Source organism: Erithacus rubecula (genome assembly GCF_903797595.1).
Source record: "Erithacus rubecula genome assembly, contig: SUPER_Z_unloc_3, whole genome shotgun sequence".
NCBI classification, from domain to species: domain Eukaryota; kingdom Metazoa; phylum Chordata; class Aves; order Passeriformes; family Muscicapidae; genus Erithacus; species Erithacus rubecula.
This window is the reverse complement of record NW_027635944.1, coordinates 600,805-627,210: the sequence shown is the minus strand read 5'-3', so window position 1 is coordinate 627,210 and position 26,406 is coordinate 600,805. Positions and strand designations below refer to the sequence as shown.

Genomic DNA, 26,406 nt, shown 5'->3' with positions numbered 1-26,406 from the left:
TGTGTGTTTTCCCTGATCCATCAGAGAAGAGAGTTATAGCACTTACAAGTTCTTCACTTAGCATGGGTTTTTCTCTAAAACTTAATTTTGCTTGCAATGATTTGTGGCCTAGGTAATGGATAGAACAACCACCAGAATAATTTAACAGTGCAATTTGAAGTCTTCTGAATTTTGCAAAGCTCGAATATCAGTGTCTTTGCTAGGGTAAGGTCTTCATGGAGAGATGAGAAAAGACATACACATCAATGTGATGCAAGTCTTATTCAATTTATTAGTTGCACAGTGCTTCTTTTACACTAAAATATTGTTGCAATATACATAGCACGCCACAAGCACCTTAACATGATTGATTCTTAAGCATTGTCCACGTATTTTTAATTGTTGATTGGTTTCACACATTTTTACGGCATCTTACACTCCCCTTGGCTCAAGCAGTCTACCACCCTGATTTAGTCATTTCCTTTTTCCTTCTTTGCTACTTTACTATACTTTCCCTGCACTTACTTATTTGCTACTTTAATGTACCTTCTCTTTTGCTTGCTGTTGCTACTGTTTTTCTCTGTTGCCCCTCAGCACTTCTCCAAATCCTGATGGCTTTACACTGTTACTTTCTTGTTCTTTCTCTGAGTCCCTTTTTTGAGGTCCAAGTCTCTCATAAGCATGCAATACAGCAAGGGCTCCAACAAAAGAGGATGCTGGTAGTTTTATGCCAGCTAGCCTGACCTCACTACCAGGTCAGATTACGGAAGTTTATACTCAGTGCCATCACACAGCATTTACAGGATGGCCAGGTATGTGAGAGTCCGCCCGAGCCTCTCGTCTGTTTCTGCCCAACGACCCTCGCCTGAGGCCTGCGCTGGCCAGGGATGGGAAGAACACCAAGGGATTGTTCCACAGGTGATGCCCACCAGGACTGGTTTTTCATGACAACTAGTCAAGGGGAGTTTACTCAACAAGCTCCCACAGATGGAAGAACAATGAACTGGTATGGGCTACCCTGTGTGTTTTCATAACAAAAGAGATGGTCTGATGTGCCTTGAAGCGTCCTGTTTCCACCTGTTCCCCAGCGTAATGAGCTCCACATACAAAAGTCTATAAATCTTCCCACCTTTTGGCCAGAAGCCACTCGCTTTGGGAAAGGACTATAAAAGTGACTTTCTCAGAAGAGATCTCCCCAGATGGCAACAGACATCTATTGGCTGGCTCCACGAGGATTCGTCTGCTCGTCTTGGTAGCTATAATCCCGACCCCCCTTTCTCTCTCTCTCTCTCTCTCTCTCTCTCTGTCCCACTATCGCATTTTGGTTGGCACTAAATAAAGTGCATTTCTGTAGAAGTAAACTGGTTTTGTCCCCTGCTGTGTCTTTTGCTCTCTGAGATCCATAAAAGAACCAGTCGCGACTCGCTCTTGAATTGGGCGGACCGTGACATTTTTGGCGTAGTCAGCAATTGAATTCCCAATACTGGGGGAGTTGGGGTTTCTGTGCACTTTGTACCAGGGGAAGACCTGTGCCATTTCAGCCGCACCTAGCCTGTCAGTGCTGTAAGGACTGAACAGTGTTAGACAGCAAGAGAGGTGGTATTGGGTTCTTCCCTCAATCTGCACACAGACCCAGGTGGATAATCAACTCCATTCCAGTTATCGGAGAATTTTTTTAAAGGATCGCAGCTGAGCAAAAGATGGGACTTATGTTTTTTGTTGTTTGCTGCCTGATGTAGTTGAGGAGACACCCATTGTGCAGCTAAAGAAATCCTCCCAAGCAATTTGGTCTCCTCAGCCACTCAGGGATGACAGGGTGTTATCCCCAGCAGAAGTCTGGGTGACAAGTGTTGACCTCCCTGAAGTGGTTTTTCCCCCTCGCACATAATCGTAACTCAGAGGTTACAGTTGTTGTATAATTATTGTATTTGACTACTTGGGATCGCGAAGAGACAAGGCGTTTTTGTAGTTAAGTTAGTACCTCCCAAGTAGTGTGTCTCTTCACCCACTCCAGGGAACAGAAGGGATTCACAGTTTCAGCTGTGCTTTTTGTGTAACTTTAAGTGTGTCTCCCTGAGAGTGGTTTTAGTCCCTTCGTAAAAATGTCTAAAAATGATAAAGCTGCATTTTACGCTTTACTAGCTAAGTATAATGCCAGAGCCTCCCAAGGGGGGGAAGATTGGGCAAGCAGTATTTGGTTTAATTTAGAAAATGTGATTGATAGGATGCAATTTTTGCAACATGAAACAAAATTCAAACTGAGCAAGAAAAATAAAACCACAATTTGCTCAGTTCTAGGTGCTTGTCTTTCAGCTGCTGTAGAATCTCATTTTAAACGAGTCAGTGAGGTAAATGCAGTGATAGACTCCTTGCAAAACCTGGTGGAAGCTTTGCAAAAACTATTACAGAAGAAAACAAACCAACTAGAACAGAAAACAAATCAGATAGAAACTCTGCAAAACCAACTAGAGCTGGAAAGAAAACACAACTATTTGCTACAACTATCACATGCCTCACAACATGCAGATACACCTAATGAAACAGAAGAAAAGGAAACATATCACATAAAGCAGATATACCCACAGAACGAATTAGTACACGTACAAAATAGTGGGGAAAATTGCTGCTCTAAAATGAGTCCTCTTGTTAAAACAGAATATAGATACCTGAACAACAAGGATTTTGACTCCCACATAACCTCCAAAGAAATACCATACACTGCTACTGAATTGGCCAAATTAAAGAAAGAATACTCACGCCTCCCACAAGAATCTGAGACCGAGTATGTATTTAGAGTTTCACTCACTGGAGGAGATCAAATTAAATTAAGTGAACAAGAGGCCAGTGGGTACTGGGGGCCTGGAGTTTTCTTAACAACTGGAAATGTTCGTGTTGCATGGTCTCTAACACAGCGTGCAGCCTACTGGGCTGGGGGACTTAGCCCCCTAGAGAGAGGTGATCCTCTAGCCATAACTGGCACCCCAGACCAACTCTTAGAAAACATTCACAAAGCTGCCTGCTTGCAAATTATACATGAAATAAAATTCACTGCTGGTCATAAATCATCTATGCAATTACCTGTAAATATAAAACAATACCCTCCTCCCTCTGGTGCCAAAGTAGAGATCAAACCGGTTATGCTGGACTTGCAAAACTCCCCTGTATGGCCAATCCAAAACTCCAAACCTGACACTGTAGCTGTGTACCAACACATAGATGATGTATTGATAGGAGGAGAAGAAAAAGAAGAAGTGAGGGATGTGCAACAGAAAATAATTTCCCACCTAGAAAGCCTTAACTTGCAGATTCCTTCAGGAAAAATTAAAAATCCTTCTCAGGAAGTGAAATTTTTGAAGACAGCCACTACTGGGACTGCCCCCCCTGACAGGGTGGCCCAGAAATCCTCAGTAACAGAAGGAACTGTAAAAAGTCTGGCAATAACAGAAACTGAGAGCTTGGGCAACAGCGATGACAAACCTGCCTCAGTAATTAAAGTAGCCTCTGCTTTCTCACCCAAACAATCTCTGTTCACTAATTCCTTGCTCACCAATGCTTCTGCTGAACAAATTATTGCTGGGGGACAGGGTGAGTCTTGGCTTGGAGTGCTGATGGTTATTTGGGGTGTTTTCCAGCTTGAAGTGCGGAGTGCCTCCTTTGTTTGCAACTACACTGACTCTTATGCTGTGTTTAAAGGAGGTACAGAGTGGCTTCCTTCTTGGCAGAAAACGACTGGGAAGTTAACAGAATTTCTGTCTGCATAGTTCCATCATTTTAACCTCCTGCCTCTTTGTGGCAGATTCTGTTGTGTTTACTTTTCACAGAATAAAGCCATGGAATGTGAAGATTAGTTGCTGAATCCCTCATCAAACCTGTATACAGTTACAGCACAGGACCTTACAGCTGCGTTTTATTCTGTGAAGATTCAAAATCAAAATTGAACTGTTGCACAATTTTCCCAAAATTATGTGTTGGAAAAACAATACAAAATATAAAGGGGAACTCAATGTTAATGTTGTAATACCTAATAGCCAACCACCGGTTATACTGAGCGTGAAAATTTTTGAAATTGGACCTTGGGTAATTCGGAAAACTGGCCAACAGAAAATATTGTTTAATTCATCATGGTCTTTTAAACAAGTTGAATTGTCAATGCAAAACAATGTCTCAGTAGTTCAGCCAGCTTGTTCATCTTTTCTAGGGGTGGACAAACAACCTGGGTGCAAAACCAGAAGGATGCTTTCAAGACACAAACAAGAGACATAACCGGTGTTGTGGGAACAAGATTGGGAATTTTAAATAGCATTGATTCAGAGGTATTAATGAACAAATTGGTTGCCACCACCAGAGACCTGACCAAATTGACACAACCTCTGCAGTTCTCTTTAACAGCCCTGGGGACACAGCAGTGGCTATTATCAAAAATTTTACCAAACTGGGAAAAGGCAAATGTAAATGATCACAAACTGATAATTGATGCTCTTAGTACTGCCTAAAACAACATCTCCTTAGCCCTCAGCTCTATCCAGACACAGCTTTGGATGCAAACAGTTGTTGCCTCAATTATAAGGGAAGGGGAAGAAGGCATCTTCCCTACCGAAATCCAGACAATAATTTGGGACAATGGTAATGATTTTGAAAGGAAGTTTCAGTCCTGGTGGAATTTGGTAAACTTTACCTACAACCCCAGCACAAACACAGCCACAGCCTTTGTGATGACAATACGCAACGCTTCAGTGCATTTGATACACCCCATCATTGCATCAGGATTGAATCACAATGGAACTATTCTCTGTCCTTTCGAGCATAGAGAATGGGCCTGTCAAATTGGTGAGAAATGGCAAACTATGAATTTGGAATCTTGTGTTGTTCGGGAGCAACTGGGTTTCATTTGTGAAAGCAATGCCATTGTGGCCCAAGACATCTGTTTAGGCACAGAGCAAAATATCTGTCATTTTGAAATACACCTTGATGAGACTTCTGCAACAGTGCTGGTGTACATAGGAAATAGATGTGTGTGTGTAAGAACTGCTTGCAACTCAGTGTTTGTAGAAAATGTAACAGTGGATCTAAAAAAATCATTTAAATTTTTGTGTTTGTAATTTTACCACGCTCATGGGCTGTGACTTTTCCTATACTGTTCCAGTTATGTCTCATCACCTTTTGCAATCCAATTTTACACTGATTCATCAGTTAGTGCCTGCTCCCATCGGGATGAACCTCACTTTGATGAAACAATTGTTGCTTCACCAGGACTTAATTGGAATCTTGGAAAAAATCAAGAAAAATGGACAGAAGACCCTGGTGACGGTTCATCACGATGTGAGAGAAATACATCGGGTTTTAGAAAGGGTAAAAGGGGATGCTGAACTCAGGTGGTGGGATACTCTTTTTGGGTGGTCACCTACTGCTACCGGTATCCTAAACAAATTGTGTCATCCCATCATTGTGCTTTTGATTTTAGTTTTAATCAGTTTTGTTTTGTCAGTCATTCTATGCATCCTGAATTGGAGAATGGTAAAATGGCTGACACAATTTGCATCAACAATGGAAGCACATAATTTGATCACTACTCCATCTGCTAGAGATACCCCTAAAGTTATTGACACCAGACAAATTACACGAGCAGTAAAAGTCAGGCCTTTAACAGCAAACTGATTAGAATTGTTTGTTGCTTATTGTGATTGGTATGATTAGTTTTAGTAATGTTAAGCTTTTAATTGAAAACAGTTTAGGAAAATAATTGTTTTAATTATAAAACATATTCTAATGGATGCAGATTTGTTTTAATTTGAATTGTTTTGATTTTAATTGTTTGGATGTTATTTCATTTATTTGCTTCAATTTTAATTGTTTGAATTTTAATTGTTTGGATGTTATTTTATTGATTTGTTTTAATTGTTTGAAAGTTATATATTATTGTAATTTGTTTGAAATATTGTTTAATCAATTTTGTTGGAATTATTTTGCTTTGATGTTTTTGTGTTTATTTCCTTTTCCTTTTCCTTTTCCTTTTCCTTTTCCTTTTCCTTTTCCTTTTCCTTTTCCTTTTCCTTTTCCTTTTCCTTTTCCTTTTCCTTTTCCTTTTCCTTTTCCTTTTCCTTTTCCTTTTCCTTTTCCTTTTCCTTTTCCTTTTCTTTTTCCTTTTCCTTTTCCTTTCCCTTTCCCTTTCCCTTTTCCTTTCCCTTATCCTTTTCCTTTTCCCTTTTCCTTCTTATCCCCAGTTTTTTGTTTTCCCTCTCCCTGTTCTCAGGATGTGTTACCAAGGGCGGGTCCTGAAGATGCTACAACGTCACAACATGATGCTGATGGAGTTTCTCAGCGTCGCTCGTTGGTCACGGGGTGATGTGAGAGTCCGTCCGAGCCTCTCATCTGTTTCTGCCCAACGACCCTCGCCTGAGGCCTGCGCTGGCCAGGGATGGGAGGAACACCAAGGGATTGTTCCACAGGTGATGCCCATCAGGACTGGTTTCTCATGACAACTAGTCAAGGGGAGTTTACTCAACAAGCTCCCACAGATGGAAGAGCAATGAACTGGTCAGTATGGGCTACCCTGTGTGTGTTCATGATGACAAAGATGGTCTGATGTGCCTTGAAGCGTCCTGTTTCCACCTGTTCCCCAGCGTAACGAGCTCCACATACAATAGTCCATAAATCTTCCCACCTCTTGGCCAGAAGCCACTCGCTTTGGGAAAGGACTATAAAAGTGACTTTCTCAGAGGAGTCTCCCGAGATCTCCCCGGACGGCAACAGACATCGACTGGCTGGCTCCACGAGGATTCGTCTGCCCGTCTTGGTAGCTGTAATCCCGACCCCCCTTTCTCTCTCTCTCTCTCTCTCTCTGTCCCACTATCGCATTTTGGTTGGCACTAAATAAAGTGCATTTCTGTAGAAGTAAACTGGTTTTGTCCCCTGCTGTGTCTTTTGTGCTCTGAGATCCATAAAAGAACCAGTCGCGACTCGCTCTTGAATTGGGCGGACCGTGACAAGCATAATAAGCAATTTGAATCAATACTTAAAAGAAAATACAACATAATTAAAATAATAACTAAAAATCAATCTTGATCAACATTCATGATGCAATACAACAAAGATAAGCAATCAAGTAATTTTCAAAATACAAATCAAATAATTATTTTCATTTTAAAATGGAACACAACTAAAATAAGCAATTTTAAAACAAGTAATTTTCAAATTGAAAACATTAATTTTACTAAAGTTACAGACACAAAGATTTAAATGATTTTTAGTACTCACTACCAAAATCTTCTATAAGAATACTATCACAAGCAGTTCTAAAGCATGCACACCTCTTACTCATATACCCCAGTAGTGTTTCAGGAATCTCCTTTGGATAACTTTCAAAGTTACAGACATTCTGTTCTATGTCTAAGCAAAATATCTTGAGCTCTGATTGCATTACTTTCACAGATAAACCCTTGTTGTTCCCAGACAATGTAAGTTTCCAAATTAATAGTTTGTTACTTTTCACCAATTTGACTGGCCCATTCTCTAAGCTCAAAAGGATAGAGAACAGCTCTGTCCAAATTCAGCCCTAATGCAGTGATAGGGAATATTGAATGTACTGAAGCATTACATATGGTCAGTGCAAAGGCTGTGGCTGTCTTTATGCTGGGGTAGTAGTTTCACCAGGATTGGAATTCTTTTAAAAATCATGGGCATTATCAAATTATTCTCCAAATTTCAGTAGGAAAGATGACTTCCTCAACTTCTCGTATACAGACAGCAGCTGACTGCATTCACTTGAGCCTAGATACAGCAGAAAGCTAAAGAAATGTTAGCCAATTTATTCATTAATACATCCAAATCAATACTATTCAAAATTCCCAATCTTGTTCCCACAGCACTGGTAAGGTCTCGTTTGTTTCTTGAAAGGATCCTCCTTTTGCAGCCATGTTGTCCACCCCTAGAAAAGGAGAACAAGCTGGCTTAACTACTGAGACATTGTTTTGCATTGGCAACTTGAATTGTCTAAAAGACTGTGCCGAATTAAACAATAGTTGTTGTTGGCCAGTTTTCTGAATTACCCAAGGTCCAATTCCAAAATTTTTAGTCTCGGTATAACTGGCAGTTGGGTAGTAGGTGTTACAACATAAACATCAAGTTCCCCTCCGTATTTTATATTGTTTTTCCCACACATAATTTTTGGGAAAATTGTACAACAGTTCAATTTTGATTTTGAATCTTCACAAAATAAAACACAGCTGTAAGGTCCTGTGCTGTAACTGTATACAGGTTCGATGAGGAATTCAGCAATTAATCTTCACATTCCATGGCTTTATTCTGTGAAAAGTAAACACAACAGAATCTGCCACAAAGAGGCAGGAGGTTAAAATGATGGAACTATCCAGCATGTAACACAGACTGGAATTCTGTTAACTTCCCAATCATCTTGCTGCCTAGAAGGAAGCCACTCTGTACCTCCTTTAAACACAGCATAAGAGTCAGTGTAGTTGCAAACAAAGGAGGCACTCCGCACTTCAAGCTGGAAAACACCCCAAATAACCATCAGCACTCCAAGCCAAGACTCACCCTCTCCCCCAGCAATAATTTGTTCAGCAGAAGCATTGGTGAGCAAAGAATTAGTGAACAGAGATTGTTTGGGGGAGAAAGCAGAGGCTACTTTAATTACTGAGGCAGGTTTGTCATCGCTGTTGCCCAAGCCCTCACTTTCTGTTATTGCCAGACTTTTTACAGTTCCTTCTGTTACTGAGGATTTCTGGGCCACCCCGTCAGGGGGGGCAGTCCCAGTAGTGGCTGTCTTCAAAAATTTCACTTCCTGAGATGGTTTTTTAATTTTCTCTTAGGCAATTTGCAAGTTAAGGTTTTCCAAATGGGAGATTATTTTTTGTTGGGTATCCACCACTACTTCTATTTTATCTCTTCCCACAATGATAGCATCAATATATTGATAAACAGCCACATTGTCAGGTTTGGGTTTTTGGATTGGCCATACAGGGGAGCTTTGCATGTCATGTATAACCACTTTTAGCCCTTCTTTGGCACCAGAGGGAAAAGAGTATTGTTTTACATTTACAGGTAATTGCATAGGTGATTTATGGCCAGCAGTGAATTTTATTTCATGTATAATTTGCAAGCAGGCAGCTTTTTTGAATGTTTTCTAGGAGCTTGTTAAGGGTACCAACTAAAGCTACAAGGTCTCCCATTTCCAAAGGGTTAAGCTCCACTGCCCAAAAAACAGAATGCTGAGTTAGGGACCATAAGTTAAATTTGTCACCCGTTGTTAAAAGAGCTCTAAGGCCCCAGTGGCCACTAGCTTCTTGTTCTGATAATTCAGTAGCAGTGTGCAGGATTTTTGTAGTGGTCATTTTTGGGTCAAAATCCTCATTGATACAATTGTATTCTGTTTTAACCACAGGTTTCAAGCTAGGGCAACAATGTTCCCCACTGTTTTTCATCAGAGTTAGTTCTTTTTGAGGATATAATAGATTAATTTCCTACTCCTTTGTTTCTTTTGGTGAATCAGGGCGTTTTAAAGTGCTGGTATGTTCTTGTCTTAGCTCTTAAAGAACAATTCTCATATCTCAAAACATGATTGTCATTGTTTTCTTCATCTAATTGTTTTTGCAAAATTTCCACTAAATTTTGTAGGGAGTCAATAATTGCTCTTTCTTCACTTCTTCACGTAAAGTGAGTTTCTATAGCTGCCGTAAGACAGGCCCCCAAAATGAAGCAGAGAATGGTCTTATTTCTGTCCAGTTTGAATTTTGTTTCATGTTGCAGAGAATGTATCCTATCAATCCTACCAATCAATAATTTTCTAAATTAAACCACTTACTGTGTGCCCAATCTTCTCCCCCATGGGAGGGTCTGGCATTATACTTAGCTAGCACAGTGAAAAATGCAGCTTTATCTTTTGCATCATGATTTTCAGTCATTTTGAAAGAAGGAAAGTAAAGCCACTCAAGGGACATCAGCACTTAATTGCACACACAGCTTTTGTTGTCTACAAGCCCCTTATTTCATGGCAGGGTAGACACACAGCCTGCACAGTACCCCCTCCAAACTTTTTTGGAAAGGTCAGTATACATGCACACACACCCAATGCAGTTCTCCCCGCCCTTATCTTCAGGAAAGGCAGACACACAGCCTGCTCAGGCTAGGCCCCCTGATTTTTAGGAAAGTTCAGTTTACATATATGCAGTAATAGATTAGAGTTACACACGCACTCCTCAGCCTGCGCAGTATTCTCCCTAACTCAGGAAGGTCAGTACACATTCATACAGTAATAAAGAACAAGAACAGTGCAGTTCTGCCTTTTGCACCAAGAGATCTTTAGTGAATTTCTGAAGACAGAATCCTCAAACGAGTGTAGGGATGCTTTTCACCTAGGTGTGTCAGTTTTTGGGAAATCTGAAATGCCCCCCTTGCTTTCTAGTCTGGCTCACCCCTGTTGAGGTGGCCAGCCAGGTGCAGCTGGAGCAAGGCATCCTTCCCCTGTTACAGACTACACAAAACCAGCTTCTGTCTGTCAGAAACCCTTCTGTCTCTCTGTGACACCAATTTATGGCACGATCTGCCCAACCCAAGCAGGAGTCGTGATGGTTCGTTCGAGCCCAGGGTGCAAAAGATAAAAGGCAAGAGACTCAGGTTTGTTTAGCAGAAAGCAGTAATGCAGTTTATTGAGTGCTAACAATTAAGTTCTCAGAGAGAGAGAGAGAGAGAGAGAGTGGTCATGAAAAGAGGAGAGAAAGAGGGAGAAAGAGAGGATGGGGGGATATAGCTACCAACAGAAGGGATGTCGTCCTTGAGTCCGATTACAGACACATCTTCAGTCTGTTGGGGAGAAAGAGATCTCAAAGTCTCTTTAACAAATTCACTTTTTATAGTCCTTTTCCAAAGAGAGTGGCCTGTGGCCAAAAGGTGGGGAGATTTATGGGCTATTGTATGTGGAGATCGTAGCCCCATGACGCAGGTGCGGGGACAGGGTCGATAACCAGCACCCTGCAGCACCATGACAAGCACCAGGCACAGCTACAAACAGCCCTTGGCCCACAAGCATCCACCTCAGCCAGGCCGGAGCTCCGGGTCAGGGCAAGTGGTGCAATCTCAGGGCCCAGGCTCTGATGAGGGTCGTGAGGCAGATCAGAGAAAATTTCAGACCAACTCTTACACAGGGGGAATCCCAAGAGCTGACTGTACTGAAAGCTTTAGTGAGCCTTTGCTCTTCACAAATGGCAGAACACCCCTGGCCAGAGGCCCTGTGCCTCCTTGGCATAGATCACCTCAGGAGAGGGTATTTCAAGGACCCCAAAGGGCATGGTTGGGCTTTTGGGGTAGCTGCTGTGGAGACAGAGGAAATGAGAGAGCTGATCCCTGGTGCCTCAGGGGACCCTTCTGTTGTGGGACTGCTGAGGGTCAGAGAACAACAGGTGCCAATCACTACCACAACAGTGCATTGTCAAAAATCCTGCCCCAGCCAGGACAGGTGTGACCCGCATCCATGAGATGATTTGTGACCTGGAGAATCCAGGAGTGGTCAGCAAGACTTACTCAGCCTTCAGCAGTCCCCTTTGGCCTGTGCATAAGTCTAAGGGAGAGTGGAGACTGACAGTGAAGTACCACGGCCTGACTGAAGTCACACCATCACCGAGTGCTGTGAGCCAGACGTGCTCAAACCTCAGTGTGAACTGGAGTCCACGGCAGCAAAGTGGTGCCACCATAGACATAGCTGATGCAATTTTCTCCTTTCCTTCATCAGGAGAGGGCTGACACAGTCTGCTTTCATCTGCAGAGAAATCCAGGATAGCACCAGGGCTGGAACATAGTGGGCAGCAGTATAGCCCAGGATTTACCCTGTCACTGGAAAAGGGTGAGGATCCAGAATATCTGCAGTACTTCCATCACACTACTGTATGAGGCAGCACAGCAGAGGAAGGTTTTGGAAAGAAGACAAGATAATCCAGATCCTCCTGAAAGCTGGTTTTGTCATAAAAAAAGAGTAAGGCCAAGGGAGCTTACTAGGGAATTAATCTTTTAAGAGTAAAAGGTCAAGATGGGTATCATCCAACTCCAATGAATTCAGTCAATAAATAGCAGATCTGTCCCCACCAACCAGCAAGAAGGAACCACAAACTTTCTTACCTCTTTGGGTTTCTGGAGAATGCATATTCCAGAGTGGAATCAGATGTTTCATGGAGGAATAATATTAGGTGGGGTCCTGGACAAATGAGACTGTTTATGCAACAGCCCTTGGGACATTCAGGACAGGACGAGATGTGAAAAATCTAGTGGATTGGCCCTGGACGGACCCTGGACAGGCACCCACCAAAGCCAATGTCACTCCCCTCTCCCAGGTGGGCAGGTGTGACAAAATATGGAGATGGGCTGAGGGCATGGTCCTGTGACAGGACCAGCTGCCCCTGATGCCTGCTCTGCCTGTGGCATCTGCTGCTCTGGGTGTGCAGCTGCAGCAGGAAGCTGTGGGAAGAGGTGCTGTTGCCATTGCCCAAGGACTCTGGGACCCCATGGCTGTGCCCCCCAGCACCTGAGTGCCACCTATGGTGGGGCTTAACAGGAAGGATGTGAGAAGGGAGAGAAAGCAGCACCCAGAGATTTTGTGAGGGCAAAACCAATTTATTTCCTTGTCCTTGAATAAAGGGTTGAAAAACCCTGCTAGAGCTGCTGGCGGGGCAGCCTCTGGCAGGCCCAGGGAGAGCTCCAGGGCCCGAGCTCCCTCTTCTGTCAGACAGGCTGGGGCCCAGTGGAAGATCAGTCCCTGGCCTGGGAGCAGAGGGGCTGTGACTGGTGCCCTGGGAAGGGGGAAGCCTCTGATGTACCAGCTTCTTCCTCCTCATCAGAGCCTGTGGGGCTGCTGTCGAGAGCCCTTTGCTGGGAACTGCTGGAGCTGGGGCTGTTGGAGCAGCAGCTGTCAGAGCTGCAGCTGTCAGAGCTGCAGCTGCAACTGCAACTGCAACTGCAGTTGGAGCTATTGCTGCTGAAGCTGAAGCTCCTGGAGTGGCTGAAGCTAGAGATCCTGGAATTGCTGGAGCTGGAGCTAGAGCTGGTGGAGCTGGAGCTGGAGCTGGTGGAGCTGGAGATGGTGGAGCTGGAGCTGGAGCTGGTGGAGCTGGAGCTGGAGCTGGCACTGGCCACGGGGCCATTGTTCTGGTTCCTGATGGTACCAGAGCGTAGCAGCCTCTGGGCCTCCTCACAGCACTGGCCCATAATGATGCTGATGACACCATGGACCAGGGGTACCGTGTGTTCCTCGAGGAGAGGCTGCAGCACCTCGACCAGAATCTCAGCATTTGGCCCATAGATGCAAAGGCCATGCAAGATGCTGCTCTCTATGGCATCTACCACCCACCACCAACCCTGGTATATTCCCTCCAGCCTCTCACGCAGCCAGGGCCGCATGGGGTTCAGGAGATGCTGTTGTTGATGAAAAATTTCTGCCCAGACCTCAGGCAGGCCACTGCCCACAGACTCCAGCCCTGAACCTTCCTGCTCTGCTGGAGACACTGTTCCCTGTGGAGAAGATAAAGGGGACACCACAGGAGGATGGGAACTGTTCTCATCCAGGCTGCTGGGATCTCTCTCTGCCTGGCTGCTGCCATCTGGCAGCTCCTCAGGGACTGTGATGGATGTCTCCAGATAGTCGTCTTCTCCATGATCAGAAAATCGGACAGTCACTACTGTTCTTCTGCAGAGTGGGCACACTGGATTTCTCTGTGTCCACCGCAGGATACAGCCCAGGCAAAACTGGTGGTGACAGGGCAGAGTAGAAGCCACATCCTCACAAGTGTCCTGGCAGATGGGGCAGTTGCTGTCAGTCTCTGTGGACATTTTTGTGCTCTGCAGCACCTTGTGGAGAGATAAGGATCAGGGGCTGTTTGCCCCCATGCTGTCACCTCCTGCAGGAGGGAGAGGCCATGGTCACTGGCTGTCCTGGGGCAGGGAGGAAGAAGTGGCCAGGCCCCTGGAGAAGGCCACCCTCCCAGCTCATGAGCCCCATCACACACCCACAGCCACCCGGCGGGACATTTTCCTGCACAGCTCACCCTCAGTGCTGCACCTGCAGTGCTCGGCTGCCTGGAGCAGGCAGGGCAGGGAAAGGAGTGATGGCTCTGACACTGGCACCAAGATCTGCCAGTGACAGGCACCACACAGCACAGAGAAGCCTGGCTTGATCCTCAGTCCTCACTACATTGCTTGGATGGAGCTCAGGCTGGAGCCAGACTGGCCCAGGCTATGCCAACTGAATAGAGGCTGTGAGGGACACAATGTCATCATCCATCCTTCTGTGATGTCACAGTCCACTGCTCGGTGACATCAGCCTCTACTTATCAGTGAACACAAAACATTTTTTCATTTCACCTTCTGGTCATCCCAAGACAAGCAGTGAGGGAAGTAAGGTCACAACCCATTGCTCAGGGATTGAACAGTCCACAGGTTGGCAACTCCAGCCTCCTCCACCCAATCTTGCAAACAGCAGGCCTTCCATCCCTGCAGCTACATGGTGTTGGAGGGAAAAAAAAAGAAATATATTTTCTTGTTTCCAACTTGTATATGTTTTCCATTTTTGATCAATGTGCCTTGAGATGTCAAACGGTCCCTTTCTTTCCAGAAGTCGCACTCCAGAGGTATATTTTGAATCAGTTCAAATGTTAACTCATTTTCTTCTACTCAATTCCAAAGTTTGAGTGACTGAAATTAGTTCTATTTCTGGGCAGAAACATCAGAGGAGAATGACCCTGATTGGATTACCTTGGGTTGTGGAGTCACTGTGTATCCAAACAGTTGGATAGGAAGGTTGAGGCATGGTCCTGTGACAGAGCAGCTGCTCCTGCTGCCCCCTCTGCTCTGGCATCTGCTGTGCTGGTGTGCAGCTGCAGCAGGATTTCCTGTGGGAAGAGGTGGCACTGCTGACATGGCCCTCGCACTCCAGGGGCCCACGGCTGTGCCCCAGCACAGAGGAGTCACCCACGGTGGGGCACAAGGGAAAAGGGAAGGGCATTGGAAGGGAGAGAAACCAGTGTGCAGGGACTGTAGGAGGGAAATAACAACTGATCTCCTTTTCCTTGAATAAAGAGTTCCAGGAGCTGTGCTAGAGCTGCTGGTGGATTGGCCTACTGCAGGGCTGGGGAGAGCCCTGGGGCTGGGGTCACTCCTCCTTTTGGGGCACCAGGACCACCCAGGCCAGTGACCCCTGTTCCTGCCAGGAGCAGAGGTGCTGTGCCTTCTGCCCTGGGCACAGGGACCTGCCACTGTCACCACCTCTTGCCACAGGTCCTGCTGATGCTGGTCCTGCCCTGCAGGGATGGGCACAGGTGGGGAGTGCTGTGAAGCCCAGGCAGGGGATTTAGCATTGACTGCTCTCCATGAGTTGTCTGGAAGTGACAGTTTTCCTTTTCCTGCCAACCAAGGTTGTCACTGTTTGTGTTTGTATAAATGAGAAGGGTAGAGTGTAAGTTTGTGGCTTAATGGAGAGCAAAGTTGTGTCTGTGTTTTTTCTTTCATGACATTTTGTCTGAAAATCAAGGACATCTTTTTGGAGGTGCTTAGAACCCACTGTCTGTGACCTCAGTGCTAGCCAAGTGACCCTCCAGAACCTTGAACTGACTAAGCGAAGGCATGAACTCTTTTGGCTTTTTTTAGAAGGAGAAAAAAGCCAAACCCAAACCTGTTTTCTGAATCCTCTGAAAAATCTAACTTATTCAAGAAAGTGTCATTTTAATGTGCAGATTTTCTGTTCATTATTCATTCAGAAATCTTTGAACCAGACCAATAATGCTCTCTTTAATGATTTAACGCAGCTGATTGACATAAAGTCACTTGAAATTTTGGCTTCAGTTTTCAAGGGTATTTTGAATATAAGAATGTCCATTTGAGAGAGGAACAGAATGCATTTGCACAGTCCTGTTATGGTTTTCTTTTTCAACACACAGATCTTCTCATTTCCCCTTCTTTAGACTTAAGCCTTAAAGTCAACCATCTACTTTGGAAATGCAGCTCAAATGTAACTGTTTCTGCTATTTTCCTTAACTTCTTTGATGGGCTGAAAATATTCAGTTGTAATTGGCTTTATAGAATTGTCACTGTGGGACTGGAAAAAGACAAAAGGAATTTCTCCTACCACAGATTTCAAAATATTTTAAAATACTATTTCAAAGACTATTTGGCAATATTTAAATTTAATATTTAATATTTAAATATAAGTTTATTTGTAATTTTATTAAGTCTGTACTTTAAAACAAATGTTACCTAGCCAGCTTTCAATTCAATTCCAGCAGTTGTTTTTCAGCAGACTAATTTTCCTGTAGGACTAAAGAAGGAAAGAAATCACTTAGGAAATTGAGTTTCCCAGAATGCTGCAGTGTAGGAATGGTATTCCCCAGTTTAGTGCTCACACTGAAACACCTCAGACCATGTGCCATTCACAGACTTCCCCACCACTTTCCCTGCGGCAGGATGGAGAGGAAAGCACAAACAGATTATGATCACAGGTTGAGGTGAGAACAATTTACTAGAAACAGCAGTGAAATAAGAACACAAACAGTAACAACACTAAAAGCAGGGTGGACAAGGCAAATGAGTCACGCACGACCATTCACCACACGGAACTTGTCACACTCCACAACCCACAGCACACAGGCCAAGGAAAAACAAATCCCTTCTATTTTCCCCTGCCACGTGGGAGGTGGTATCTAATTACCCCAAGGTTCTGGCCCTGCTCCTCCTGGCTGCTACAAAAATTACCCCTGATCCGATCCAGGGCAGAGGATCTGCTCTGGGGCTCCTGGCTCTTGCTCTGAGCGAGAGACCCTCATGGCACCTGCCCCAGCAAAAGGGCTTCAGGACAACCTCTCCTTTTTGACATTGTCCCTCTGCCCCCGCCCCAGTTCCCTTTTTGCCTCCTGGAAACTTTGAACAGAAGTAGCATTTCAGTGCAGCTCTGGCCATACTGAAATGGGCAGGAAGGTGACACACACGTCACTCTTGGCGCAAGCGCAGCGAGGACAAGGGCAGTTTTGGAGGGGCCTGGGTCCCAAGGCATTGTCTCATGCAGCAGGGCCCTGTTTCTGAGAGGCACGACCAACAGGGCAGCGGCCTGGCGTGCAGAACAGGGGCGCGTCCCGAGCCAGGGGATCCCGGGGGAGCGGAGAGACGCGGACAGCGGGCGGACACCGGCGGCAGCAGCGCTGGCGCAGAGGCGCGGCGGGAACACGCACACTGGGAGTGTAGCAGAGCATGTGTAAGGCTTCTGCTAATCAAACCTTGCTAAATTAGGGAACATGGCCAGAAAACCACTGAAACTTCCTTAAGCTAGATTATGTCTTAAATAACCACAAACATCCTGTATGTGCCCAGTTTGTGGATGCTTGCAAAAAAGATAGGAAGAAGTCAACCAACAGGTAAGAGAAGACCACGGCCTTTCCCCCCACGACCACCAGGAGCCACGAGAAGACCCCCTAGCATCTGGTTGCGCAGACACACAAAGGATGTGAGAAGATGATGAAAGGCACGCTCATGGAAAAAGATAAAAAGACAGACTGAAACGGAGTGGGGTGCGTGCCATTGGTGGAGCAGAGACTCCCCAGATGCCCAGCCCTGATTTGCTTGCTGCTGATTGCTCAATAAATTCTTTGCTGATTCTATTTATTGGAGTTGATTAATTTATTGCAGATAAATGTATAACAGGAGCAGCTCTAAAGCTGCGCTTTCCTGGCGGAGCCGGGCTGCGCCATGGCCGGCGCTCTCCGGTCCGGCCGTGCGGTGCAGCCCCGGCCCGGCTCAGCGGCGGCGGCGCTGCCGGCGATACCCGCGGCGGCGGGACGGGGCCCGGCGCCTCCTCCGCACGCCGCGGAGCCGGGAGCGCCTGCGGCTCCTGCTGCGGCTGCGGCTGCGGCTGCGCCGCCCTCGCCGGCCGTGGCAGGGCATGGTGCCGGCCCCGCTGCGCTGGCTGTGCCCGCCCTGCTTTTACAGACGGGCGCGGGCGAGCGCACGGTGACAGAGCGGCGGCGGCCGTGAGGTCACAGTGGAGCACGCGGTACACAGCATTCTATTGCTCAGAAATCATTCCGTGTGCAGAAATTGCTTGAGTCTGCACAGGTCTCTGAGGGTCTAGTTTGGGGTCTTTAGAGACCCCGAGTGGTCGCTGAGCTTTTGGACTTTGGTTGTCCTTTCATTGTGGTCTTCCATATAGTAGTCATTTCCATCTTGGTTATCTGAGCTGCACAGTGTGTTCTGGAACAAACTGCATTGCTCTGGCTTGATCTGGGACATAAGCGGCTCCAGAGCTCTTGGTGTTCCACTAACCACTGCTTCCTCCTAAGCTATTTGCAGCAATCCAACCACTTAGAGACTTTGAAGATTTATCTTGGAAATCTCACTTCTAAAACTCATTTCCTTAGCTATGATAATAATTTTTGCTATTAGAAATACTTGCAAAATGTCTCATGAAAGCTGGAAGACATTGAAGTAATACACAAAAACAAACAAACAAACAAACAAACAGCAACAACAAAAACAAAAGAGTCCTAATTTTAGTATTATTTCTTTTATTATTACTTCAGGTACGTCTCTATCTTTGTTGGTGTGACAGGGAAAAGTGTCTGGCAGTGTAGAAAATGTGTCTATTAATAAACCTAATAAATACCTATACTGTTCTTGCTGCTGTAATTCAGAAAAGTCTCTTTGTCAATAATCTCTTACACTATTACCCTTTTTTTGTGATTACTAAGGGCAGTCTTTTTTAAAAGTGTGCATTGCTCTTTAAGCAGATTTTGCATTTGCTGACTACCCTTGTCACTATCACCGTCAACCTAATGCTAAGTACCAGCCTTTCCAAATTGTCTATCATACCTTCAATACCTGAATGGGTTTCTTTATGTTTACCTTTTACAATTTATCCCATTATTGCTTGAGGGCACTCTAACTTTTTGGTTTGTTGTTAGCCACCACCCTTCTAAATCAGACATTTAAGGGTTTTGCTAATTGATTGTCTGAATCATGATATTCTGTGCCTGATTTGGAAAGGTTCACAACTTTGGTAAGAATTGCCAACATGATGCTTTGCCCTTAGCAGTTTTGTCTGCTGCTCGGGGTCTGATGTTGCTGGGTGTTTGTCTGTACTGGTGAGCTTTGAGGTGCATTATTGCTACTTTAGTGGGGAACTGGATGCTCCCAAAGCTGTCCATACTTGCTTGGAGATCCTGATTCCTTGTAGCCAAAATTGAGGAATACAGCAGGGCTCAAGGAGTAGCACCATATCTTCTTGATCCACCTGGTATTTTGACATTCTGCTCAGGGATAACCAGTGACCTCCTCTCCTTCTGGAGAGACAAACTTCTGAATTTCTCAGTTGGGACATTCTGTGTCATGAATGCGAATCATGATTTGTATGATTCTTGGTGGTGGTTTACATAGATCCTAAGGGAATATTTTACATTCAGTGGTTGGGGTCTGAGGACTGGCACTGGTGAGACAGTTGTGGAAATTGGGACCATTTTTGCTTTGGGTTGGCACTGAGAAACTCAAGTGAGACAGGTCTGGTTGCTGGTAGGGTATAGGGTGCCCTTGCAACATGCTCCATGCAGTAGCACTTAGGGATTGGGCTTTATCAAAGAATCAGAAAATATGCTGAGTTGGAAGAGATTCACAAGGATGTGCAAGTTCAGCTCTTTCCCCAAGAATTCCCTCATAATTTTAAATCAGCTTGCTTGCTATCTCCCAAACTCCCTGATGACATTTCTTTTTCTATTTTTGTTCCCTTTGGGAAAACAAACAGATCTCAAAATAGCCCAACCAAACACTTCACATCTTGCACATGAGAAGAAGAAAACAATGCCCATGAACCCTGCAGACAGTGAAGGGAATCCTTGCACTGCTGTTTATGGCTGACCCTACAGGGACAGGTTGATTCATTTGCTTGCTCCAAGGACGTACAAGAAGCCAGAGTTACTTGCCTGCCTGCAGAGAGATGGAGTCATGCAAAAGGACAAGGGTACCTTTGGCAAGATCCTCCAGCAGGTGAGATTGTGCTGTTTGTTCCAGCAGTTTTTTCCACCACGTTGTTATTTTATCATAATTTTTACTTCTTCTGCTGCTGTTTAAATAAGAAAGTTTCCTTTTTAAGTATTCCCTGTTCCCCATGGCTGCGGCTTAATTTTATTAATTAATATATCACATCAGAATTTTTTCTCTTTAGCCATGAACAATGTTCAGGGAGGATACTTCAAATGGATACAGTTTTGGGTGCACAGACATGCTTATCAAAAGGATTCACACATTTGCTTTCCTTCCAACATAACCTTAGTTCTGCTTTTAAGACATGAATTCCTGCTTCTGGGATCGTTGTTACTTCTACATCTTTTTTTAGCTGAGGGGAGACAGTCATCAACACAGATCATCAGATAAACATCAGTGTTTATCATGATTTCAAAGAAAGAAAAACGCCAGATTTTGAGAGATGGTTGGTGGTGTGCTGGTGAGTTATTTAATGTGTTGTAGGGCTCAAATGGATGGAGACTTTTCGTGTCTTCATCTCAGCAGGAACTCTCAGTGGGTGTGAGGTGATGAAGTCTAAACCAGAACTTATTATATTAGTGGCCTTGAGGTTTTCCTACCTCATTTAAGCTTTTTGAGTAGATTTTGTATTTGACTTGAGGATGATAAGAATGAAATTTATTGTGAAAGGAATGCAGCAAGTCATGTGCATTGCCTTCTCACAACAGAACTTTGCAGAAATCAACCCTGGCTCAGCCACATGAAGAGGGGAGGGATGCTGGGCCTGACCACCATTCCTTACACTTTGCAGCTCTAAATGTTTTGAAAGGAACATTTGCTAGATATGAATAGAGATACTCAGTTGTTTCCAATAGGAGAAACTGTGATACAGCTTAAAACTCATGTGATAGAGGAATAATTCATCTCTGTACCAAAGGACATTGTCCAGTTCCAATTGGTGCTCACAAACAGCTTTTCAGGAGCAATTTGTTTTCTATAATTTCCATATAGCAACCATAGTGACCATTTGTTTTCTTACATGTCTGCCTGTAGGTAGCCAACCTGAATCCAAAGGAAAATTCTTACAGTCTGAAGGAACATCTATTTCAAACTATTCAGACTGATTGGCCTGGCTACAGTGAAATCAATAGAGAAAATTTGAAGTTAATACTTTCTAGGTAAGTTCAGTCTTTAGAGGAAGGAAAAAAAGCCTTTTCAGAGAAAACACCCTGGGAGATGAAGCCAAGCTTGTTAGAATATGCTGAGTCAGCAGCAACCCATCAGGGTGATGGAGTCCAAATGCTGGCCCTGCACAGGACACCACAAGAATCACCCCCAGTGCCCAAGAGTGTTGCCCAAGTGCTTTTTGAGCTTCTGCTGCTGTGACCACTGGCCAGGAGAGCCTGTTCCACTGCTCCAGCACCCTCTGGGGCAAGAACATTTTCCTGATATCCAGCCTAAAGCTCCCTCAACTCAGCTTCATGCTGTTTCCATGAGTCCTGACACTGAAGGTCTGTTTTCTCTGCAAGGAAAGAATTATGGCAGTCTATATTTAGGCCTTGTAACATTAAATAATTGACCATCCTTACAGAAAAGCAGCTCCATCTCGGACCCCACCAGCACCAGCCAGGTGACATCTCCAGGGCCGTCTGAGAGAGATGCTCCAGCAAGATCTGCTCAGGTATTTGGTGCATTTTTAACATTCCCTACTGTGTATTAAGGTTTGGCCCTCTGCTGATGGTGTAAAAGCTGTGATGTGACCAGGCTCAAGCATTCTCTGCCTCAGGCACTCTGAGTGCTTTGGCAGGAAGGTTGTGATCAGAAGAGAGGGTCCTGCAGGGCTGGAGCAGCACTGTCCTGAGCCAACTGTCTGCTCTGCCTGGAGACTTGAGCTCAGTCCCCAGCCTCAACTCATTGCCTGCAGAAGGGCTCAAAGGGCTGGCTCTGCATGCATGACAAAACTGGGTCAAAAGCTGACTGTACATAAGGGGCTGCAGCAGGGTGGGGCACATGAGGCCCGCTCACTCTCTTTTCCCTCTCTCTCACTTTCATTCTCATTGTTTACTCCAGATCTACACTCTCCCATGGCCAGACCAATTTGGCATCTACAAAATTGTGATATTCCTTCTCTCTCTTCTCTGCCTTTATTTCTCTCCTCCTCCTTTGTTCTGCCTGGGAACAGCATGGCTGTCCAGTTCTATTCCATCCTCAGCCCTGAAATTTGCTGTGGGAGTGGGGAGCTTGTGGCCATGTGTTGTGTCTTGTGAGCCAGCACCTTTGAGAAGGTCCTTGGGAGGAGCTGACAAATTATGGAAGTAAACTGAGGAAAAAGGAAAGGCTCATTAAGTCACCACTTATGAAATTCTCTTGTACAAATGGAAGAATGTTTTAGCCATCAGCTTTTGAGTCTAAAGAGTGGAGTGGCTACTGGAGTGAAGGCTACTCTACCTAAAAGGACGAGAATTTCCTGACATGTATCTGATGTCTTTGTTCATCCTGATGAGAATTCACAACCAACCAACCAACCACCACTCCCTTTACTCCTCAGTTGTGTCAGCAAAGCACTGATCTTGTCTTTAACAGGTAGACAGCTAAAACATATTCTTTAGTAAATCATGTAGGTGTGTGACAAAAGAGCTGAGTTTTTCCCTGATGTGTACAAGCAGGAATTGGGAATTGGAAAAAACAACTTCCCCATTTTGGGGAAGCCTTTGATAGAGCTGCTGAAGGGAGTGTCCTTCTCTCAAAGCCTTTTAGCTAGAGACTTGAAGTCTTAAGATGAGAAAGTAGGACTGATATAGAGCATGTATTTACCTGCATTACTTCCTGGTTTGAATGATCTTTTTAAGATGTGTTTTCAACCATTGCCACTTCAGAAATGCTGCTTTTTCAGAATCCTGATCATTGATTAATGCACAAATTACTTTGTATTGTTGCAGTAACAGCCTCTGGTTTCTGACATTACCAGTCCTGTGATGAGCAAGAAGAGGCGAGTTGGTCACCAGCAATTCTCCAGTCATGTCCAGCCAGCAGCTGGAGGCCTCTCTTCTTCCTGGGTGCTGCCTTCCACATCCATTCTTACTTTGAACATGTCTCCAAGCATCAGCTCCATTTCCCTCTGCACCTGTGAGGTGTACCAGAAAGAGAAATTACAGAGTTCCAGCATCCCAGACTCTGCCAGGGAACAGAAGGAGATCCCCAATTCAAATGGGAAGAAAAAAGATTTGGGAAAGTTGAAGCACTCCCATCCCCTGGATTTCTATGAATGTATTAATATGCTGCTTTTCCTAATGCCTCTCTGGAGAACTGTGGTGTAAAAATTTGGTTATTAACAGAAGCTTCTGCCTGAATTAGGCCACAAGTGAAATGCTTTTAAATTGTACAGATGCTATTACCAGTAAATGCAAATTAGGGAGGTACAAAGGAATAAGAGAAGAGAGGTGGGATGTGGGGAAGAAAGAAACACTAAGTATGAAGATCTCACCACCACATGGATTCTGTGTCATCCAGCCAGTCCTTCTTCAGCCTTGGTCTTGTTGGTGGTGGGGACTCAGGCTGAAGCTTTTGTGCAAAGCTCTTGTTACAAGTTGTATTGAACATACTGTGACTTTTCTGCTGACAAGAGTGCAGAAACTTTGCATGCAAACTTGGTTTCATCCAAACTTTGGGCCTCTGGAATGGGCAAGGAAGTGGCAATAAAAACATGGCATGAGAAGAATTCCAGCTTTTTTGCCTATTTCTTGTTAGAACCTCCATGTTGGTTTCTCTCTCCCCCTCTGTCTATCTCAAGCTGTTGTCTTTTGTGAAACTGCACCTGTTGCTGTGTGACTTGAATGTGCAGATGCCACCTCATGCCCTCAAAGCAGAAAAGCTGAGCTGGGCTTTGCACTGTGGTAGTGCAGAACCTGTAGAATGAAGTGGCCTCGCCTTCCTTCTAAAGCCTGGAACTGGCTACTGTAGAGAATGTTGTGTGCGCCCCATTATTAATTTTGTAGCTTTTTCCGAGTAATTTGCTGTGAAAAAAAAAAAAAGCTTTGAAGGTCTTTTACAAGGCCATCCAGTGGGTAATTTTTGACTTTTTGAAAACCTCCTGATGAGGAATGTCAAAATTCTGCTTTTCTGCAGGAGAAAGAAAAGATACTTCTATTGTCTCTACATGCTCTGATACAAACAAACAAGCAGACTACTTGAGGTGAGTAAAATAACAATTAAACCCTGCCACTCGCAGTGGGGTGCCATGTGAAGCTCTTTCCAATTTTGAAAGGATGGTTTTGAGCAGGTTTTGCTGCCCCCAAGGCTCAGAGCTGAGATGAGCCCCGCGGTGTGTCCGGCCCGGCCGGGCCCTCCCTTCCTGCAGTGCAGCTGCTCAGGCTCAGCTGCAGCAGCGCTGCTGCATCCCCCCCTCGCGTTTGCAGGGCAGCAGGCGAGGGAGAAGTGTGTGTGTGTGTGTGTGTGTCAAACCCTGGGAACTGCTGCCAGCCTGTGCCAGAGCAGTGATGTTGGCGAGGGCAGCCAGGCTCCTGCAGCCCTGGGGCTCGGGGACGCTGCGGCCTTTGGAGCAGGCGCGGCAGGGCCTGGGTGCCATTGGATACAGCCAGGGACGCTCCGTGGGAAGGCTGAGGGCAAGGCTGGCCATGCAGGGAGCAGCTGAGGGAGGCCTGTGCTGGGGCTCTTGCTAGGAAATGTCCCTGGGCAGAAGCCAGAAGTCCAGGCTGTTTCTTCTCTGGTACCTCCCAAAATGTCGAAAGACATCTCTAGTTTCCTCTTCAGAACACACCAGCACACCAGTCGGGTGCATCTGCCCTAGATGCATCCCTGGCACAAGTTGTTGTTTGTTTTGCTACTGAATTTCAACTTGTTAAAGATTTACTTCTTGCAACAATTAATCTCTGGAGGCTTGGAAGGATTTATTGCCATGTGGAAGGAGTTTTTGTCATCCAAGAGAACAAGTTCTCAGGCCCAGAGGAGCAGAAACATTGGTGTGTCAGTGTTGGGAAGTGGCGTCTATTATTCTCATTGACACCTCATCTTGGATTTGTACCATGAGCTTCGTAAACCCCACTTGTCTTAATTTGAGGGAGAAAGGAATTCAGAAAATTTTTCTCCCCTCATTGGCTTTAAGCATTAAAGAGTTTTGTCCAGCTTAGGAGCTGATACAGTTTGAGGTTTTGGAACTATGGTTTCAGACTTATATAGAGGGGTTTTTTCATGACTGTATTACAAGCACCTCAGTTCAAGGCAGAGGCTGCAACTACTGTCCACTAGAAACCAAGTATTATCATGAACTCTGGTTTACTGTTAGATACGCAGACATAATTGTAGCTCAAAAGTTCAACTCCGTGTAACCAAATCCATAAATGCAGACCCTGACAAAAAATGTATTGCAGATAGATTTTCAAAAGTAAAAGTAAATTTAAAAGTTTTTCCTACATAGAAGGAGAATGTAAGTTAGCAATATTTCTTCTCTTCCTAAAGTTGTACTTATTGTTGTTTTATAATGAGGTATCCCAGCAGCATTGGAAACCAGACAGATTTTTTTGCAAGCTGCCAGCTAAGGAAGTTTTCAACCTAATACACAATAAATTGAATAAAAACTACAAGGATTTAAAAAGCTGTGACTCCAACAGAACTATTGATTTCTTTCATAAGGAAAAATGCACCTGGAAATAGAGCCATAACTTAATATATTTAAGTTGAATTAAATAATTTAGGTAAAATAAATAGGATTTGAAAAGGAAGTTATTAAATTACATATATGTATACATTAGAGAAGAGAGCGGGATACGATGCTTTGGATGCTTCTCTGAATACTATTCCAGAAATGTCCTAATATAGAGCTTTAGACTCCAAAGTATAATCTTGTCAAGTAATTATATCCACATATGAGAATGAATTGTTGGAGATTCCAACTTGGTTTTTGGAGGTATCAGCAGCTCCTAACAAAACAAATACCTGATATTCAGAGCTTTATTAGAACAGAGTTGAATCTACACAGCACAGAACATTTTAAAGTTTGTGTTCAGCTTTGTTATAAAGCAAGGAAACCCTAAAGTGTGCACAGTCTTGCATTCTAGTCCCTAAGTTTTTATACCTCTTGTCCCCTCAGCTTGCCTTTAACACTCCTTCCTCAAACTCATTAATAAACTCATGATTTCTAGACACAAACTTGATATTCTAATAAACTTATACTCATTTCAGTGGCTGTGAATAAGCAGATTATTTTTTCCAGAGTAGCACAAAGGACATACTTGAGACCCTTGTAGTCCCAACGTGTGTGGTTTCCTCACACTGGGAGGCCTCTCTCTAACCTGAGTCCTCTGATTGCTGCAGCAAAACAATTTATGGCAGACAGAAGACACTGACACTTCCAGGGACATGGCTTTCTCCAGTGCCAGCTATTAGTGGGAGTCAGAACAAAAATTCTGTTAACCACAACTC

The 26,406-nt window shown here is 44.6% G+C and overlaps 3 protein-coding genes across 5 annotated transcripts in view; 2 read left to right on the top strand and 1 right to left on the bottom strand.

Moving 5' to 3' along the window:
* The window catches only part of LOC306814886 (uncharacterized protein), a 262,807-nt gene that overhangs the window by 17,748 nt on the left and 218,653 nt on the right, over positions 1-26,406 (top strand). The window lies entirely within an intron of this gene.
* Positions 1-26,406, top strand: part of LOC306814878 (coiled-coil domain-containing protein 171-like) — a 167,125-nt gene that overhangs the window by 85,276 nt on the left and 55,443 nt on the right. The gene's annotated exons all lie outside the window — the stretch shown is intronic.
* On the bottom strand, positions 12,574-14,590 carry LOC306814903 (uncharacterized protein). The gene is made up of 2 exons (XM_079331398.1): positions 14,022-14,590; positions 12,574-13,908 (listed from the first exon to the last, which is right to left on the bottom strand). Exon 2 carries the CDS (start codon positions 13,804-13,806, stop codon positions 12,730-12,732), a length of 1,077 nt encoding a protein of 358 aa, XP_079187524.1. The 5' UTR covers positions 13,807-13,908; positions 14,022-14,590; the 3' UTR covers positions 12,574-12,729.